We start from the raw sequence: 19,165 nt of genomic DNA on the forward strand, positions 1-19,165 counted from the left end.
GGTCTTGTCCTCTTTCACCAATCCCTTTTTGTTACAAGGACTCCACCTGAAAATATACAGATTAGTATTGTGATGCACAAAAATCGCAAAGCACAAACTTAAGATTCTTGTGCGATATGCTTTTAACATTAGAAAGTCCCATTGACATTCGCGTAAAAAAAAAAAAAGCCATATCGCAATCGCAAGTGTGAAGGCATCTGAAGTGCAGTGTGTCTACAACAGACACGGGGTGCAAGAAACATACTGGTTTAGGCCGGGTGCACACTACTGTATTTTAGCTGCTGTCTTGCGCATGTAAAATGGAAGTGGATACCAGACTGACCCGAATTACAAGCATCATAGAAATTATAGTACTCAACGTTTGAGTCAAGAGAACTGCGGTCAGGCCGGGATGAACTTATGTATCACAGACGCAAACCGGTGGCTGAAATACGCTAGGTATGCTCCTGCCGTTAGTAGAAAGCGCACCTAAGTCTCTCCAAATGGAATGTTTTTGTAATGTGTGAGCAAGCCAAGGCTGAGGAGAGAATTGAATTAAATAGGACATTTTGAAAATAGGTTTTCTAAAGCACACAAGTGATACTAATTTACTACTCGTACGCAATACAACAGCACCGCTGACACGAGAGGTGTAAACAGTGGTTTTATTGCAGTTGCCACATGTTCAGTTTAGGTCCATACATATAAAAACAGTAATTGGAGTCAAGTTGAAATAGTCAAGCAGAAACAAAAGGAAATAAAGTTACATGTTGTCATCATCAGAGTCGTCCTCCTCTTCTAAACATTCCTGCAGTAGAGAACACAAGACCGGATTAGCACAAGCGCTCAGATGCCAGAGCCCAATATAAAACCAGTGACATTATAGGGTCAGTCTTACCTTTGCATATTTCTCTGCTTCTTCTCGGATCTCTTTTGGTACAACTTCATGTCTTCCTTTAGTAACTGTCAGAAAATACATTTTACATTACATCATGATGGGGTGATTCAAGAGAACAGTTACAATATGGTCCTGCAACGGTGAATTACTGCAACACATCAGTCATGGAAAGATGGCCACAGCCTCTAGAAAAGGGACTGCCCATTTTAGCAGGTTGTGGAATGTCATGGCGCAGAAATACACTGATCATAGCCAAAGTATATGACAAGAGAAGGGTCGTAATAGGCTGCCTGTCCACGGGCGATTGTTCATTGCTTTACCTGCGGTGATAATCCGGCCGCGGGTAACGCAGTGAACACTTTCCATAGTGTAGCAACACTATGGAAAGCGCAGCCGCAGCGTCCACGAGCAGAGAATCATAGCGATCCTGCGCGAGCAGGATCTAAATCGCAGCATGCCACGATTCTCCGCAGTAAGCTTATCTGTCAGATAGGATCACCGCAGAAAACTGACAGCTGTCGACGGGGGCCATACACAACACTGAATCAGGACAACAACTGGTTAAACCGATAGTAAACACTTGGGCAAAATGTCATTACTACTGAGAAGTAACATTAGTGAAAAATATGTAGCACAAGGGACAAATACTTCATTAGAACAGTTCCTATATAGAGTTGAGCCATACAAAAATAGAATCAAAATTCTTACTTTCTCCAACCCAGCTCAACTCCAGTTCAAAGGCTTTATCTTTAACTTCATCATGGACGATATAGATTCTGGAAGGAGAGGGAAAGTTGTGGAATAGATTTACAAAAGACCAGACAGATTCTTAAATCTGAACAGTTAAGCCGTATTCACATGGCTGATTTTCTTATAGGAATTCTAGCTCTGCCCTAAATGGACAGAACTCACATGAAAATATGAACCCATTAGTTCAGTCGAGCCTTCTCTGATAGATTCGTTAATTTGAATGGGTTCATTCACATGAGCGACGGTCCGTCTTTGATGCATATCCTATTGTCCTGCAGGTCTCATGAGAATGGTACACCCAACATAAGATGTCCTGCACAGCACATAGATGGAGCGTCCATGTATTGTGCAGTACGACAGTACAAGTTGCACCCAAGAATTTCGGGCCCAACTCACTCTCAGCCATGTGAATTCAGCCTTAAAAATAAAATAAACCAAGTCCTATGAGGATCAGCTTTCTCTTTATGCATTTAGGACATCATTGAGGATCAGGACAGCTCCAGATCTGGAAGTCTTAGCGTGATCATGTATTACATGGGAGGGGTGTAGATTTCTGCAGCTTCCACAGGCAGGAACAGCCGATTCCCAGAGACGTCAGCTGCCATACCTGCGGCAGTCAGCAAGGTGTCTGAAGAAGTCTAATGTTGTCCTGGTGCAAACTACTACTCCTTTCTCCATGCATACTTACATCTTTGCTACTTCTTTCACCACTTCCCGACATGTCATTTCCTTCATCTGAGGAAGCGAAACAAACACTAATTGGTTACTTATACCAACAAGAATTTAGTAATTTAGGGAGTAACATGCTAAAACCCCTCCTCTAATTTAACTACTCACCACTAATCAGCCTCAGTAAAAGCGGTATGGGTCATTAAATAACATCTTTCTCCAGTTCCATTACCACACAGTCTACTAGACCAATGCTGTACAAGAGCTTACATACGTTTAAACATGGAGAAATAAGGGATTGCCACCTTCCATTTGTGACCATTAATTACAATGCCAAAGGTGGTGGTGACTACGATCAAGCATGTTCTGTACTGCCATAGAACAACCTTCCTGTGTGGTGGGACATGTCCGCAGGAAGCGAATAGGGGCAATCACAACAGTCCTCTTCCTATGCATCCCTTCTGCACTCACCTGAAGTTTTTCAATCTCTGTCTTGGCTGCCTGTTTGGCTTTCCCAATGGAACATCCCCAATAGCCCTGAGGTGCGAAGAAGGTAATTAGCAAGAAATCACAAGAAAATGGATAGTTGAACTTTGAGAGATCCTATTAGGTAAAGTGAAGCTCCACCACTTATAGATTGTTGCAAAACTCCACTACATCTGTCATTCACTTTGGCTGAAACAGCTTCAAGTCACATCAACTATGTGTAAGGGGCGAAACAAGACCTTATACACGGAGGTAGGTGCAATATATGGGGTTTGCCATAAGCCCTTTCTGACATTTTACTGAGCATCTCCAACACAAGGGATCTAGCAGTACAGCCCTCACTCCCCAAGTCTTCAGCTAAAACTTTACTGGTGGATGAGTGTTAGGCCGCCTGCAGACGAGCGGGTCGGATCCGGCGGCGAGAATTCTCGCCGCGGGACCCGACCGCCTGCAGAGACGAGCGTGTACTCACCCGCGCCCGGCGGCCCTGGCTCTTTCATGTGCCGACGCATGCGCAGACCGGAGCCGGCGGCCGGGTGAGTGACGTTTCTGTGCGAGGCTCTGCGAGCCAAGCACAAAAATAGGACATGCCGCGGTTTGTTTGCCGCGCGAGATTTCGCGCGGCCAAACCGCGGCTGTCTGCATAGGAGTGCGTATTGTAATGCACTCCTATGCAGGCTTTCAGTGGCGGAAATCCCGCCGCGGGATTTCCGCCCGTGTGCAGGTGGCCTTCGTCTGTAGCAAACTTGTATTTAATTTTACCAGAGCAAGGGTATGAAATACTTTAACCCTTCAACGTGACAGCGCATGCCATTATATCACAGAAGCTGTGCCCATGCCGTCACTTGCAGCTGCCAGCTGTATTATACAGCCTATATTGCACTTATTTACTCCAAAGGCTCTGAAAAGTTTCCCTGAGACACAGCACGACTAAGGGTCCGTTTACAACAAACTATTATCGTTTGAATGAGGGAATGATGTCGGAGTTCACTCGTGCAGCCCGTTTATACAGGCAGATATATTGTCGGCTCATTCAAATCAGATAATCGTTCAGTTGTTCACATGCACTGTATAAAGTGAATGAGAACGACTGCATGATTGCCATTTAAGCCGAATGATAAGTGAACGAACCAACGATGATTTTTAGTCAAGCATGAAACAGGCGAACGAAAAGTGGTCATTGGCTGCATTTAGACTGAATGATCACTTGCGCTCATTTGAATGATAATTGTTCTGCATAAAAGGGCCTTTAGAACAGTGCAGAATTATGCAATATCATTCATAGCATGAAAACCAGTACTAGACGGTATTAGATACTGTAGAGACAAACTAAATTCCAACAACACAGCATTATATACAGTTAAACTACTGGGCCCTGGGTGATGGGAATTCGAGACCGGTCCTCCTGAAACTGCCTAAAGAGGACTGTAGACAATTTTACAAGGTGGATCAAACTTACATAGGCTAAACCTGATGGGTCGATCATGTACAGCTGAGCTCCATCATCTTCATTGTAAGATCCCAACATAAAGCTGTGAAAAAAGGTAAATAAAAGTGAATGACCTCATTGAATGGCTCTGGTTGGTTCAGGAACACCACCTCAGCCAATCAAAGCAATCTCTTGCTGGAGGCGGGGGTATTCAAGCCCTGTTACCAGGAAGACAATGCTCGCTCAGCGCCAAGGGCTACACAGAAAACTGCCGCAGCACCGCAGCCCCGCAGGAGACCAAACAGCACCTGCTAGGTGAGTAGTTTTTTGTTTTTTTTTCTTTATGAAGGTGTAGCTAGGGCTTGTTTTTGGGGGAGGGCTTATATTTCAAACACACAGAAAATCAGGGTAGGACTTATTATCGGGGAAGGGCTTATTTTTGAGGAAACAGTAGCAAGCACACAGCGCCACCACAGGTAAATCAAAGTATTACACAGTTATTGAAATCAATGTAACAATTGGACATGCCGAGTTCTTCTATTAAGCAGAGGAGAGGGTTAACAGCTCACCATCTCTATACATCATACGCCGTGCACGGATTTAATCTCAGTCTGCTGTGAAAGATGTAGGGTAGCGGAAATGGATATCCAACACACATTAACCCCTGCCCGCAATACACAAGCTTTATTATGCAGAGAGAAGATCTACCATCACTGACCAGAATATGCCACTATCACACTGTTTATGCATTTCAGATATGAATATGCATTGGGGGTCCTTGATTAACCTTTTCCCACTCCAGGGCGCAAGTTTACGTCCTGGCAGCGGGGTACTTCCCGCAACAGGGCATAAACTTACATCCTGGGGACAGCATGAGATAAGAAGAGGTCTTGTGCTAACCAGCCGCTGGAGCCGGCCTTCCGCTGCAACAGCGGGGGTGCATTGTAAATGCGACCCTGCTATTAACCCCCTTCCCTGCCGCGATCTATGTAGATCGTGGCATGGGAAGGGTTCACAGAGGGAGCGCACTCTCTGTGACGTCATCTGGGTCTCATGATGTAATCACGGAGTGCCCGACTGGTTGCCAAGGTAACAGGACGCTACCTACAGGCGTCCTGTATTACCACTGCCTATGATTGCTGTAATGAGCGATAAGACATTGTAGGAGAGTCCTGCAATGCCTTATCTTAGCGATCATCGGTGCTATGATGCAAGTCCCTTACAGGCATGCAAATTGTGTTAAAAATGAAAAATGATATACAAAGAAGAAAAATGTAAAAAGAAAAAAAAATGGCAGAATTGATGCGTTTTTTTCTCCCCGTTATTAAAAAAAAAAATTATAAAAGTTTTACAATATAGTCTATGTACCCAAAAATGGCACCAATAAAAACTACAGCCGACGGAAAAATAAAAACAAAGTTATGGCTTTTAAAAAATGGAGATGAAAATCCGCCAAAAATCGTTGCGTCGTTAAGCCCAAAATAGGCCATGTCATTAAGGAGTTAAGCATGCTATAGGTCACTATGCATGCCTGAAGCATACAAGCAGTGCGTTAGTCACATAGTCAGTGATGGTGGATCTTGTGTCTCCATAATCACGTTTCAATATGTGGATCTCAGTATGTGCTGGATATTCACTTTCCCACCCGTCCTCCTCCTATTACTTGCAAATTCCTTAAATAGGAGATTCCTAAACTGGAAATCGCATTCAATTCAGTTTTTACCATTTTAATTCAGAAGATGGAAAAAAAATAAACAGCCCACAAGGTACACTTTTTTTTTTCACTGTACAGAATAGTGTGGTAGCCTATCTCCAAGGCAATTTCTACAGTTCATCTGAAGAGAAATGGGGGGAAATAGATACAAAAGAGAAAAAGGATAAAGCTTTCCAACCAGACAAACGGCATGTAGAAAGCACCTACAAGCCCATGGGGCTCATTCACAGGACTGTGTCAAAGCTCTAGATCTTCTGGAATAAAGAGATAAAAGAGCTCTTAGAGGAGCACAAAACTTCCAATTACTTCTCTTCCAAATACGCTCACACCAGACAAAACTGAGGAAGCAGATTCTGACCCAGAGACACACTAGAGACCACTCCTGCTGGAATTAAGGCCTCACGTGCACATAGCTGTAATATGTGTGTATGTATAACACACACACACACACACACACCTTCTACGGGACAATACGTAGCTGTGTACTATACAGTGCCTATGCGGTCTATAGCACTACCCCGTTGAGCCTCCATGTTCAGCCATACAGGCTACATACACATGGCACCGCCACATGTAGGAAACCGCAAACTAGTTCATGACTGCAGAAGAGATTAGTATACAGTCCCACACAGCATTATTCCTTACCAGCATCCGAATGGTCTGACAGCGCTGTATAATGTATAGGCGTGTGCGTACATAGACACTCTGTCTGTAAGATGCTGCGAAGAAACAGGAAAGCCACATTAGGTACACTACATACCACAACGCGGGTTGAACCATCAGAGCACTCCCATACCTTTAATGGAATGTCATAGCCATAGTTTGATCTAAAGTTGGAAGCTTCCTCTCGAGCGATGTCCGCCAAGCTACGAGCATCTGCTAAGAGTCCGGCAACAGCCTGCAGTTCACACAAGACAGGATGGTCGGTAGGAGGACACAGTACAGTTTTCAGTCACATTAAGACAATTCCATCTTTCTTCACCCTTATTATCCTTTAACCAGATTATGGCCAAGTGTCGTCCATGTTTGGCGCTGAGCATTAAACCCGTACTCTAGTAAATGTACGGCACAGGTGTAAAGCTCCAGCAGTCCAGCATATCCGGTCGGGTACTACGGTGTCAGAGCCAGGGACCCCTAGAACACAGGAGCCGTTTATAACCATTTCTGCCTTTTCTTTTCCATCCCAGTTAGATACTATGTAGTGAATGGAGGAAGCAGCCGTCCCGTTTCCTCTATTGGACACAGCAATCACATGATCACTAGTGACCCTGGACTAATGTCTTCATGAAGGGGGGGGTGGAGATTTCATTTGTAACTGGGGCTACTACGGGTATGGATGCCTTCAGTTACATTGGAAAAAAGTATGAAAATAAGATACTGCTAAAGCATTTGTATACAAAGCACAGGGGCCTACTACACGCATACACATGGAGGTAACCATGCAGAGTGACCGCATCAGAAACGTAAGAGCAGAGTCACATCCCCTATCCCATAAAGGTGGACATACTATCTCAGATAGACTCCACCCCGAAATACATTAATGTACGGCAATCCACCATCGTCTACATAAGGTTGGCTCCACCTGCGTAAGCGCAATTTTGAGCTCCCTGGCGCAAAATGTTTGTACTATAAACTATGCTTTTTTTGCACACATATCGGCGTATTCTATTGCACATTTTCTGGCTCTAGGTCATGTTCATTTGCATGCGGCAAGCAAACACCTATTGAAAGGTCTAATACGTTCCAGATGTGTTTTTTTTCCAGTGGAATTATGTAGTTTTTCACGCATCACCTTGTGTATTGCATGCATTTGTGTACCCCCAATTGACTTTTATGGAAACCCTTCGTGTGCAAATAAGCAGAAAGCTAGAACATCCTCTATCTTTTTTTTTTTTTTTTTGCGCGGCTGGAATGGGCACGCAAAATACGCACATGTGAACAGACCCATAAAAATCAATGAGTTCTATTCCCTGTGTATTGCATGTGCAAATACGAGTGAGTGAAGCCGGCCTTAGGGCTATAGCATCAAGCATGGAACATACGTCCCATTCTGTGCAGACATCCGTTGACAGAGAACATTGATGTACAACGTACATTCAAAACGGCTAACTGCAAGGCAAACGTGGAAATCTGTCTCAAGACTGTCATCCCACTCTTCCTCAGTAACCGAAAAGGTGTGAGCCTCCACAGCTAAAGATTTGCAAGCAATTGGTCTCCAGCAAGTCGGTATATAGGGTTGAGATAATATATCTGAGCACATGACCCCCCCCCCCCCCCCCCCAGATGTGCAGACAAGTATCCCTGACCCAAAAAATTCAAAAAGAAGCACATAACACAACTGCAGGTATATGTACAGGCTGGAGAAAGGCGCTTTATGCTCAGAAACGCATAGCACCCACCGCTGTCGGCTGTTCACCCTGTAAGTGGTGAATACCGGCAGGGGCCACGGCTCCCCTGCTGGTATTCACTAAGCAGTGCTACTAGCAGTGCTGATCCCAGCACACACTGTGATGTCAGTGTGCAGCCAGGATCCTCCTCCCCCCTCCCCAGACGTCTCCTACCACTTGGTTTCACGAGAGCGTTCGGGGGAGGAGACGTCCGGCAGCACACTGATGTCAGAGTGTGCGCCGGAGATCATCGCTGCTGGAGGGCAGAGGTGGAGGGGGTAAGTATATGGGTCTCAGGGGGCACTGTCACTGCTGGGGGCTCATCATTACTGTGCTATGGGTGTTTTGTGTTTATTAAATACAGTTAAATATTACAGTTATACATTTTTGTTAGTTAAACTATAAATATCGCAAATTTATGTTTTTTTTTCCTCGAAGTGACACCACTCAAGTTATGCTCAGTTTTTTGGCGACTTTTTACACACCGAGCTCAAAAGGTTTCCCATCACTGACCTATATAGAAGTCTGCAAGAGCGGGGGATTTTTAACCGCTTGTGCAGTTCTCATTTTGTTTTGGACATTTCCCCTCCACTTTATCAGTGTTGGGGTTCCCCCCGCTGCCGCCTGAATCTGTATATCACAGAGAACCAGGGATGACTTCATAATATTACAGGCTCACTTGGACTACAGGTGCTGAGTGGTTTAACCCCCTCCTTTATGTTGGGGGCCCCGCTTAGCGCCAGGTAAGTTACTCATTTGCTACCTATTTAAGATCCGTTTGGCGCTTTCCTGTCCATGTTTTTATACATACAGTGGAGCGGGTTTCTTGTGACAGATACTCCATGTATGTTACTTCTACATCTTCACAGGAAACATGAAAGTAGCATGTAAGCTGTAAAGAAGTGAAAGGGGTTGTCCCGCGCCGAAACGTTTTTTTTTTTTTTTTCAACCCCCCAACCCCCCCCGTTCGGCGCGAGACAACCCCGATGCAGGGGTTAAAAAAGAACACCGCACAGCGCTTACCTGAATCCCCGCGCTCCGGTGACTTCTTACTTACCTGCTGAAGATGGCCGCCGGGATCTTCTCCCTCGGTGGACCGCAGGGCTTCTGTGCGGTCCATTGCCGATTCCAGCCTCCTGATTGGCTGGAATCGGCACGTGACAGGGCGGAGCTACACGGAGCCCCATTGAGAAAAGGAGAAGACCCGGACTGCGCAAGCGCGTCTAATTTGGCCATTAGACACTGAAAATTAGACGGGCACCATGGAGACGAGGACGCCAGCAACGGAACAGGTAAGTGAATAACTTTTGATAACTTCTGTATGGCTCATAATTAATGCACAATGTACATTACAAAGTGCATTAATATGGCCATACAGAAGTGTATAGACCCACTTTGTTTCGCGGGACAACCCCTTTAATTGTCTACTGGGATTCTTACGGCCCTTTTACACGGCATGAAAGTCTGTTAAAGAACTGTACGAGCACGGACGTCAACGCTAAGGTCATTAGCGCACATGCAGAGTGTTTACACGGACTGACTTCACCGCTGGACTGTGGGCTTCTCGCTCAGCTCTTCACCTTTAACATGAGGCACTGAGTGGGGAGCGTTCACACGGAACAAGAAGCCAGCAATATTTTTATGCCGGCTGAAAGTCAGCAATAATGACTTGTAAACGAATAGTGATTAGGTAATTTTTTTCTATTCTAATGGAGAAGAGCAGCGCTGCTTCTAGGCTGGTGTGGGACCAGAAGGGGCCGTTTGTCACTAATATCTATGTGATATTTTTTTGAGTCCCCTTGTCATGCGTCTTCTCCTCAGTCCCTGCACTACACATCACACAGTGCATCAGACTAGACATGAAGCTTCCCTTACCATGCCAACGTGCCGGTCCACATTAAAGATGCGCTTGTTGGAACCCTCTTCATAAAGCTTAGATAGGACAAGCTTCTCTACGCCAAACACAACGCCATCCTTACATCTGATGCCAATGGCTGTGCTGAAAAGGAGAGAGAAATACATAAATTGGGGAGAGGTCACAGCAGCACAGTGAAAAAGGCGATTTTGTTTTACATCTCCAATGCCGTTTCATTTTATAGCACCGGGTTGTTAGTTATTGGGACATTATAAAATGACAGGTGATATGCTCTATATCTCCAATTTCAGAGCTTATCCTTCAGAGATAGATACTATTTATATCCTGCACCACCTCTTTTCAAGAAAGTCAACCAGATCATCACAGTGAGGGCCATGCAAAACTAGAGACCACTCAACTGCTGGAGGTTCCATCACAGATGTGGGTGAAAATACTGGAAGAAAAAGGACTGCATGCCAGTGGACAGCCATTGTAGTCAATGTGGTCCGCCTGGCGCTGTTTGATTCCATCCAGAGACTGAACTGTTCAGATTCCCCTTTCCTTGATCCCTGAATGGAGCAGGAAAGCAGAATCTCCAGCATATTACGGATGCAAAAACGTGGCCAAAATATAGTGGTGTGGCCACTGCTTGGAGTGTTCCTTTAATTGGAGAAGGGACTCAAAAAGAAGGCTGAGAGGAGACTTAATAGCTGACTACAAATATCTGAAGGGCTGTCACACTGCAGAGGGATCAGCCCTATTCTCATTTGTACAAGGAAAGATTAGAAGCAATGGGATGAAACTGAAAGGGAGGAGACACCGATTAGATATTAAACAGCGGGGGTGATCAATGAGTGAAACAGGTTGCCACTGGAGGTGGCAAGTTCACCTTAGCGCCTCTTTCACACGGGCAACAGCGATATCACTACGAGAAAATATAAGCCCTGGCTGCATTAAAAAAAAAAAACAATGCATTAACAGGTGCTGTCTGCTTCACCGGACTTCTTCGCAGGTCCCAGTCACACTTGCTTGTAGTCTTCATGCAATGGCTGTGATTGGTTCATCGAGAGCTGCAGTGATTGGCTGAGCCGCGGCACTCGAGAACCCATCAGAGCCAAAGCTTCCTAGAGGCGGGGTTTTTGACACTCCAATCAAGGAAGCGCTGCCTGAAGATGTCAATCAAGTGTCAGGGACCTGCGAAAGAGAAGTGTGGCAGAGTGGACAGCGCCTGATAGGTGATGTATTGTTTTTTTGTTTTCTTCTCTTTTTTTTAAATGCAGCTAGGGCTTATTTTAAGGAAAAGAGTAGGATTTCCTACTGTAAAGGTTGCATCACACTGCACAAAAAAAATGCGATGCAACACAAAGAAAAGCTCCATAGGGAAACAGCCTACAAAATATTGCAAATAGCAGCAATATTCAGAATGCCAAAGTTTTTTTTTCTCGCAATGTAGCAGCCTACAAAACATCGCAGGTGTGAAGGAACCCATTGGAAAGCACGGGCTCCACATACATGTGATTTGTAGGACTGTAGCATCGAGAGAAAAATCACAAGATTTTATCGCCCGTGTAAAAAGTGGCCTTACATAGAAATGTTCAGACAGAGGCTGGACAGACGTCTGTCTGGGATGATTCAGTGATCCTGCGACCCTACCATTCTATGATTATACGATTCCAAATAGCTTCACTTACCTGCTGTTTTCCACTGCTTTAAGCGCATATTCAACCTGAAATACTCTACCATCCGGGGAGAATGTAGAAGCTGACAGATCATACTGTAATGAAAGAGAATTGTCCATTAAATGCTGTGTAAAAGAAATTTAGGTAATTAATGGTAAATCCCTAAATAGCCAAACCCATTCAGCTCTGACGATCGCCCTAATGGTCCATTTACACGGGGTGAGGCCCAAACGATGCTCGCTCTTGTACTGTTACACAGGAGTATTGCATCGCTGATATCGCTCACTGCGCTGCCGGCATGGAGGCGGAGCAGAGTGTTCTTCCCCTGTCCGCCTCCATTCACTGTAAGCAGAATTGAAAGACTGCCCTTTACATGCATTCACAGGGGACAATTTTCGTTCTAATTCCCGCTCTCCCGTGGGAATTTGCACGATAACATCCCATGTAAACGAGCCATGAGTCTGAGCGGCGTCACATGGGAAGTCACTGGGTTTTGTATACAGACATTTGGAGATAACTACTAAGAACAAAGACCCTCATCATCCTTTGTAAACCATCAAGTAAGTGTTCCCTACAATTCCAGAACTGCAACAAAAAGCAATGATTTTGTAGCAGTTCCTGGCTGCGGAATCCAACCCTGTGTACCGGCGGTAACCCCAGCGTACCTGTTCGAAGTCTCGTGTGCAGGCAGCCTTCTGTGCTGCAGATGTGCTGGCCGTTGCACATGCGCAGTACAGAGTTACCCGCGCCGTCGCTAGGTAATGACAAGGATCCCACAACCCCTCTGCAGTGCTTTAATGGAAGCCATCCGTGCGAGGCCCGCACTAAAATAGAGCATGCTGCGCCCCCCCTCCAGCGGAAAATCGCAATCAACTTCCGCTCGTGTTCAGGAAAAAGGGATTTTGCATGCTGCTATAGCAGGTATTTGCTACGGAATCCGGGGGGGTGGGGGGGGGGGGGGCGCTGGCCTCGGGTTCCGCACTGCAAATACGGCCATGTGCAGGCGGCCTTAAAAACACATCATGGCTGCAACATGTAAATAAACCCTGGCATCTGTTGCCTTTTAAAAAGGTATTATCACACAGTGGAGCCCATGTTGGTTTTGCCCATGTGGTTTCGGTCCTAAAAAAAGAAAAAAGAAAAAAAAAGGGCAAAAATCCACAGTTTATCGGCATATGTGAATTTAGCGCTCACCAATGGGCAAATAAGCATGTGGAATTCCATACCAAATGAAGATCCATGCGATATAGACTTCAGCATCCCAGTGAACGGATCTCACTTTACGAGTGCAACAAATATTTGCCGCAGATTTCACGGTAAGTTTCCCCATGTCAGCATACCTCAACCCCTTAGGGAAATACCTAGATCACATGGTCCTAAGAACCTATCAAATACCTTTGCGGGCTCATTTACATCAGCGTCAGAGGCTCCATTCAGAACTTCCATTGCTGATTTCTGCTTTAAGACATGATGCAGTTTTATTTTGCCCTGTGACATCCTGTGGAGGCGACCGAATGTAGTCTATGGTGTCTACTCCAAAATCCCTAGCACTGATGGGAACCCGACCTAAGGGTACGCTCACATGCAGCTGAAAATAGGAGCAGATTTTGGTGTGGATACGCGACTGATTTTGCCCTTTCAATAGAAGGGTCTTGCACCAAAAATCGAATTTTCCGCTATGTGTGAAGATATCCCCAAATGGTTTTATGTAGGCAACGCTTAAATCTTCTTGTAATTAAACAGTTCTCCAGCTTATGTTGCAATTTTCTTCATTGTTTTTAAGATCTCTGCTTGCTGACTATGAAACACTCTTGTCTAGATCCAAAGGCTTAATATGGAATTGGGGAGGGGGGGGGGGGGTAAAGGGCTTAGAAACAATAAAAATGGAATACTCACCCATCCTGACTGCTTTACATCCAGCGCTGCAGCCCCAGTACCCGCTGCACGGACCCTGGAAGAAGCGGCAGGCGGTCACGTGCTTTTCATTGTGCAAGTTATCACTCAGGGACCCGCCTTAGAAGAAGCCCTGCTGACGCCTGAAAGTGGCCGAGTGGTCACGCACACAATGGATGGCGTGTGAATTTGCATCCTGCATTGCTGCGCATCCAGGTGGCTATCTGATGTGCAGTCCACATCTATAAGTGACTAGTCCATTTTTTTCCCCCCATGACATCCATTTGACATCCCCACTTTCTTAAAGGGGTTGTCCCGCGGCAGCAAGTGGGCTTATACACTTCTGTATGGCCATATTAATGCACTTTGTAATATACATCGTGCATCAAATATGAACCATACAGAAGTTATTCACTTACCTGCTCCGTTCCTGGCGTCCCCGTCTCCATGGTGCCGACTAAAGCTGCTTCTTTAGTCGCACGAACAGTCGCGCTTGCGCTGTAAGGACTCCTCTTCTTACTCCCACCGGGCTCACGAACGGCGTCCTGGCTCCTCCCTCTTCTCAGCGTCATCGTAGCTTCGCCTCCGTCACGTGCTGCCGATCAGCCAATTAGGTGGCTGTATCGGCAGTGGAACGCAAGGAAGGAGAAGACAATCCATGGTGCACCATGGGAGAAGACCCGCGGTGCACCATGGGAGAAAACCGTGGTGCACCATGGGAAAGGACCGGCGGCCATCTTTAAAAAAAGAAAAGAAGATGCTGCATGAACGGGGATGCAGGTAAGTGATTTTTTTTTTTTAAATAACTAACGGAATTGATTTTAACGGGGCAGAATGCGGGGGTAAGTTAAAAAAAAGAAATTTGGATTTCGCCGCGGGACAACCCCTTTAACTACACCACAGATTCCCACTGCAATCAATGGGATGTAGAAAAGATGGATTACGGTACAGAAGCTGCACAGCGTGTGAACGAGTCCTTCGAGAAGGATGCAGCTCTGAACCAGTGCCGATTCACCTTGATGGTAAGGGGCAGTGCTGGTCCCAAAGGTCAGACCCCTACCGTCCGTGAGATTTCAACAAGCAGCGACGTCAAAAAGCCAGGACCGGGGAGTCGGAGTGATGGATGGACCGCCCCTTTCACTTGGAATGGTAAAATTGCATACAGGGCACACAAGATTGAGAGCAAGACTGATTTCATGCAAAAAACCTGCTAGGTGATGGATTATATCAGTATTCCTGCTGACAAGGGTACTTTAAGTGCCTGGCTCTAAACAAAGAGGTTCTCATTCACCGTCACAGAGCCGAGATCGTGACCCCTTAGTGACGGCCAATAAGCCTTTTACTTGCCTCACTAATGGGGTTAAACCTGCACTTTTTAAGGCCGTGGCTTTACTATTAACAGCCAGGATCCCTCTCTAACCGCCAGTAGTGGAGAAACCTCAGATCCTGGCAGTTTAACCCCTTACACGCCACAATCAATAGCAACTGCAAAATGGCAACTTGGCCATCATGCACTATGATGGCCAAGTACTAATGAGTTTCCACTGCAGCCGAAGGCAGGACAGAGACCTCCATGTCTGCCATGGAACCTATTAGCCATGTTGCTTCCGGTAGAGTCTAAGGCCGGCTGCACACAGCCGTGACGGGCTCCGCCGCGAAATTCCACGGCGGAGCCCGTCACGGCGCCCCCCCAGGAGACCCCATACTTACCTGCGGATCCGTCGTCCTCGCTCCCGCATGACGCTTCCCCGCCCACCTCCGCCGCGTCATGTGACACGCCCATATGACGCGGCGGCGGTGGGCGGGGAAGCGTTTTCACGCTATCTTCCGCTGTGCTACAGCGGAAGATAGCGTGAACAGACGGCTTCCATTGACTGCAATGGAAGCCGCCCGCGCGTACACCTGCGGCAAATAGGAGCATGCCGCGGGTGAGGACGGGAGATTTCAATAGAACCTAATAGCTGCGGGCAACGCAACGGATTTCTGCGGCGAATTACGTGGCGGAAATCCGTTCGTGGGAAGGAGGCCTAAAAGGCTGCTGTCATAGGCTTAGTAGAATGCACTACATAAGTAATGCAGTGTACTATTCTAACAATCATATCTTCAAGTCCCCTACTGATAATATGGCATCGAGAAAGTTTGAAGAAAAAAAAGAAAGGAAACATTTTCCGCTGAAAGCCCCTTTTTAAAAAAATAAACAATGGATAGAATACCAAATTAAAAGACAAAAAAAAACAGCACACATAAATGGGTATTAGGGACGGTCACTAAGGGTTAAGGCGCCGCTTAGAGGGGGCCGGTCACTAAGGGGTTAAGGCGCCGCTTAGAGGGGCCGGTCACTAAGGGGTTAAGGAGCCGCTTAGAGGGGCCGGTCACTAAGGGGTTAAGCTCAAAGTATAGAAGAAACAAACTTTCCATCACAGGATGATGCAGATTCACGTACATGGAGAAGCCGTTTAAGAGCAACAGGAGGCGCCACTTCCCGGTAGTCAGTGACTCCGCACCCGGCGCAGCCCGCTTACCAGCAGTGCTACAATGGAGGGCCACCTCCTCCAGGACCCCCGCTCTAATGAATCAGCGGCTCCAGGTACAAGCCCCGGGAAGAGCCGGCACGGTTCGGCCACACGCGCTCACTCACCCCGGTCCCAATAGAACTCATGACTGACTGCGCTCCACGGACTCTGGCGGTGAGACGGCACTTTCACTTCTGTTCTCCTCCGCACACTCACCAGCCAGTATCGCGCTACCTGATTGCTCAGTCATAGACCAATCAGCGGCTTCTATCTAAGGCGCACGCGCGGTAATTGTATACTGTTCTACTAGAAGGTTAGGCTGTTTATATGAGTGGATTGCGCGAAAGAGCGCCCTCCGGGGCTGGGAGGTCTGTTTTACGCAATTTTTAAATTAATGTGGAAGTAATCTTAGCAAAATTCCAGGTTTCAGTCTGAGGATGTAAACTGTTTACTGCCCAAACCACAGGATTAGTCGGGGTCCTTATGCAAATACAATATACAACCCAGAGTTGCAGTATTTGGAACGTTTTTGTTTAGGCTACATCTACATGCGCGAGCGTAATATCACGCTTGCCCACGTGCGTTTTCACGGCGATGCAAAGCGTTTTTGATTATTAATCTCATCACTTCTGTGAAATTGCGATCACCACCGACGTGTTTCACACGTGTGACAGGATCGCAAGTGGTTCCCATTGACATCAATGCGAAGCATCGCACGGCCTGCCAGCACCATGTGATGGCTTTCAAGAAAACAATGAGCAAGGTGGTAGGGGAGGAACGCCCCAAAATACGGTATGCTGAGAGTTTTCCCCTCGCAGCACTTCTGTGAATGAATCCATTAAAAAGAATGGACTTTAAATTTGTGCAAGTTTTGTGCGCATCGCATTTAACTCTGGCTAGAATATCGTTTGCGTGAAACCGCCCCAAAACACACGTCAGACAGAAGGCCCGCCAGCCATGCAGCCTGCTAACAGACATCCTACTCACCCAGCCTGCAGCTAAGATTACTTCCACATGAATTTAAAAATTGCGTAAAGCAGACCTCCCACTATTACCACTGCGGCGGCAATGCAGAGTCTGTGACCGCTGACCTCCTTCCCCGCTGGGGTCTGGATGCGCCGTCCTGACAGTGGCACGGACACTGAGGGGAGAGGTCAGCGGTCACAGACTCAGGGGCAGGCTGGGTGAGTGGAATGCCAGAGGTGAATAGGGGACACTTACTACTGGGACTACTATGGGGGTTACTTATTACTACTGGACAAAATGGCCTTGACTAAAAGGCTGTGAGTAAGGTGCGACCCTTTAATGGACAGGCACATACACAGGTGTTCTCATTAGAGTTTTTCAAGTTTTATTGATAATACCGGCTGAAAATGTGTTTTGAAGCAACACAGTGCTTTTTCAGTATTGCTGGAGACTCGCCATCAGTAGTGGGGCTGGATGCTACAGGGGACACTATTACTACTACCGGGACTACTATGGGGTCACTTATTACTACTGGGGCCAATATAGGGGCCACTTTTACTACTGGGACTTCTATGGGAGTGGGTCACTATTACTACTGGGGCCACTATGGGGATTCATTATTACTACTGGGGGCAATATGGGGATTCATTATTACTACTGGGGGCAATATGAGAGACACTATTACTACTGGAGCCACTTGCGGGGGGGGGGGGGGGGGTCACTTATTACTACTGGGGCCACTATGGGGATTCATTATTACTACTGGGGCCACTATGGGGATTCATTATTACTACTGGGGCCCCTATTACGACCGGGGTCACTATGGGGGACATTACTACTATACAGTCTTGCAATTACAATCGGCCCTTTGAAGACAACCATAAGGCTGATGTGGCCCTTGGTGAAAGTGAGTTTGAAACCTCTGGTGTAAAAGCTTCTTGAAATCTACATATGGTGTATTCATAGTATTATAAAGTGCTAAAAAAAAAATAGAAGTGGGCATAATTAAAATGCATTATTTGTGCAGCACGTTGGTTGTAAAGCATCTTATACCTTAACCCCTTAGTGACCGGCCTATCACGTTTACACATCCTGTATCGTCGGGCTATGTATGAAGAGAGATCGCACGCCGATCTCCCACCGTACATCGCGGGCACCGTCTGTTTCTTACAGCCGACACCCAGTGGCAACACCTCCAATAAGCTACGCAGCTTTAAATGCCCCAAACAATGTTCAGGGGTCTCGTACAGGCCCCCCACCATGAGATCGCAGGGAGACTTGCGGGTGTCATGGCAGCCAGGGGCCTTCTGAAAAGCCCCAGAGTTGTTATGGCAGAAGGCCTATCCAGCTATGCCCATGGGGTGGCTTGATAGAATGCCTGCCCGATCGCTGTATGATGTAGTGCTAAGCCATCGCAAGTTGCTGTCCCCTTCTGGGGACTAAGAAAAAAAAAAAAAAGTGAAAATATAATCAGTAAAGTTTTACCAATTAAAAAAAAAAAGGTAATAAAAAGTTTAAAAAAAAAACACACCCTTTTCCCATATTAATTATAAATTAATCTAAACAAATACATATTCGGTATCGCTGCATCCGTAAAAGTCAGATCTACCAAAGTAACGCCTTATTTACCCCGCACAATAAAAGTCAAAAAAGATGAACGTCAGAAATGCGCCAAACGATGCCAGAAATCTTTTTGTCACCCGTCTCCCAGAAAAAAATGCAATAAAAAAAAACTATCAAAAAGTTGTATGCATTCTTAAAAATGGTACCAATGCAAACTACAGGACGTCCTGCAAAAGATTAGCCCTCTCATTACTATGTTGACAGAAAAATAAAAAAGCTATTGCACGCAGAAGGTGGCGGCAGAAAAGAATTAAAATATATATATATATATATATATATATATATATATATATATATATCTTTGGGGGAAAAAAGTACAGCAAA

At 46.1% G+C, this 19,165-nt stretch overlaps 1 protein-coding gene across 1 annotated transcript; it reads right to left on the bottom strand.

The window, feature by feature from the left end:
• Positions 1-630: 630 nt before the first annotated feature.
• PSMA3 (proteasome 20S subunit alpha 3) lies at positions 631-16,501 on the bottom strand. Its single transcript, XM_066608242.1, has 11 exons — positions 16,378-16,501; positions 11,859-11,941; positions 10,188-10,311; positions 6,722-6,823; positions 6,571-6,644; positions 4,242-4,314; positions 2,768-2,833; positions 2,316-2,362; positions 1,586-1,653; positions 878-942; positions 631-787 (listed from the first exon to the last, which is right to left on the bottom strand). The coding sequence occupies exons 1-11, from the start codon at positions 16,396-16,398 to the stop codon at positions 743-745; spliced, it is 768 nt and encodes a 255-aa protein (XP_066464339.1). The 5' UTR covers positions 16,399-16,501; the 3' UTR covers positions 631-742.
• Positions 16,502-19,165: the final 2,664 nt, after the last annotated feature.

Source organism: Eleutherodactylus coqui, chromosome 6, assembly GCF_035609145.1.
Source record: "Eleutherodactylus coqui strain aEleCoq1 chromosome 6, aEleCoq1.hap1, whole genome shotgun sequence".
NCBI classification, from domain to species: Eukaryota; Metazoa; Chordata; class Amphibia; order Anura; family Eleutherodactylidae; genus Eleutherodactylus; species Eleutherodactylus coqui.

Excerpts from the sequence above, each read along its gene's own strand:
- PSMA3 (XM_066608242.1), bottom strand. The coding sequence starts at position 16,398 with ATGAGTTCTATTGGGACCGGG. Across the intron at positions 10,312-11,858 it reads AAAGCAGTGGAAAACAGCAG|CACAGCCATTGGCATCAGAT; the intron begins GTAAGTGAAGCT and ends TCTCCTTTTCAG. Across the intron at positions 1,654-2,315 it reads GTGAAAGAAGTAGCAAAGAT|AATCTATATCGTCCATGATG; the intron begins GTAAGTATGCAT and ends CTCTCCTTCCAG.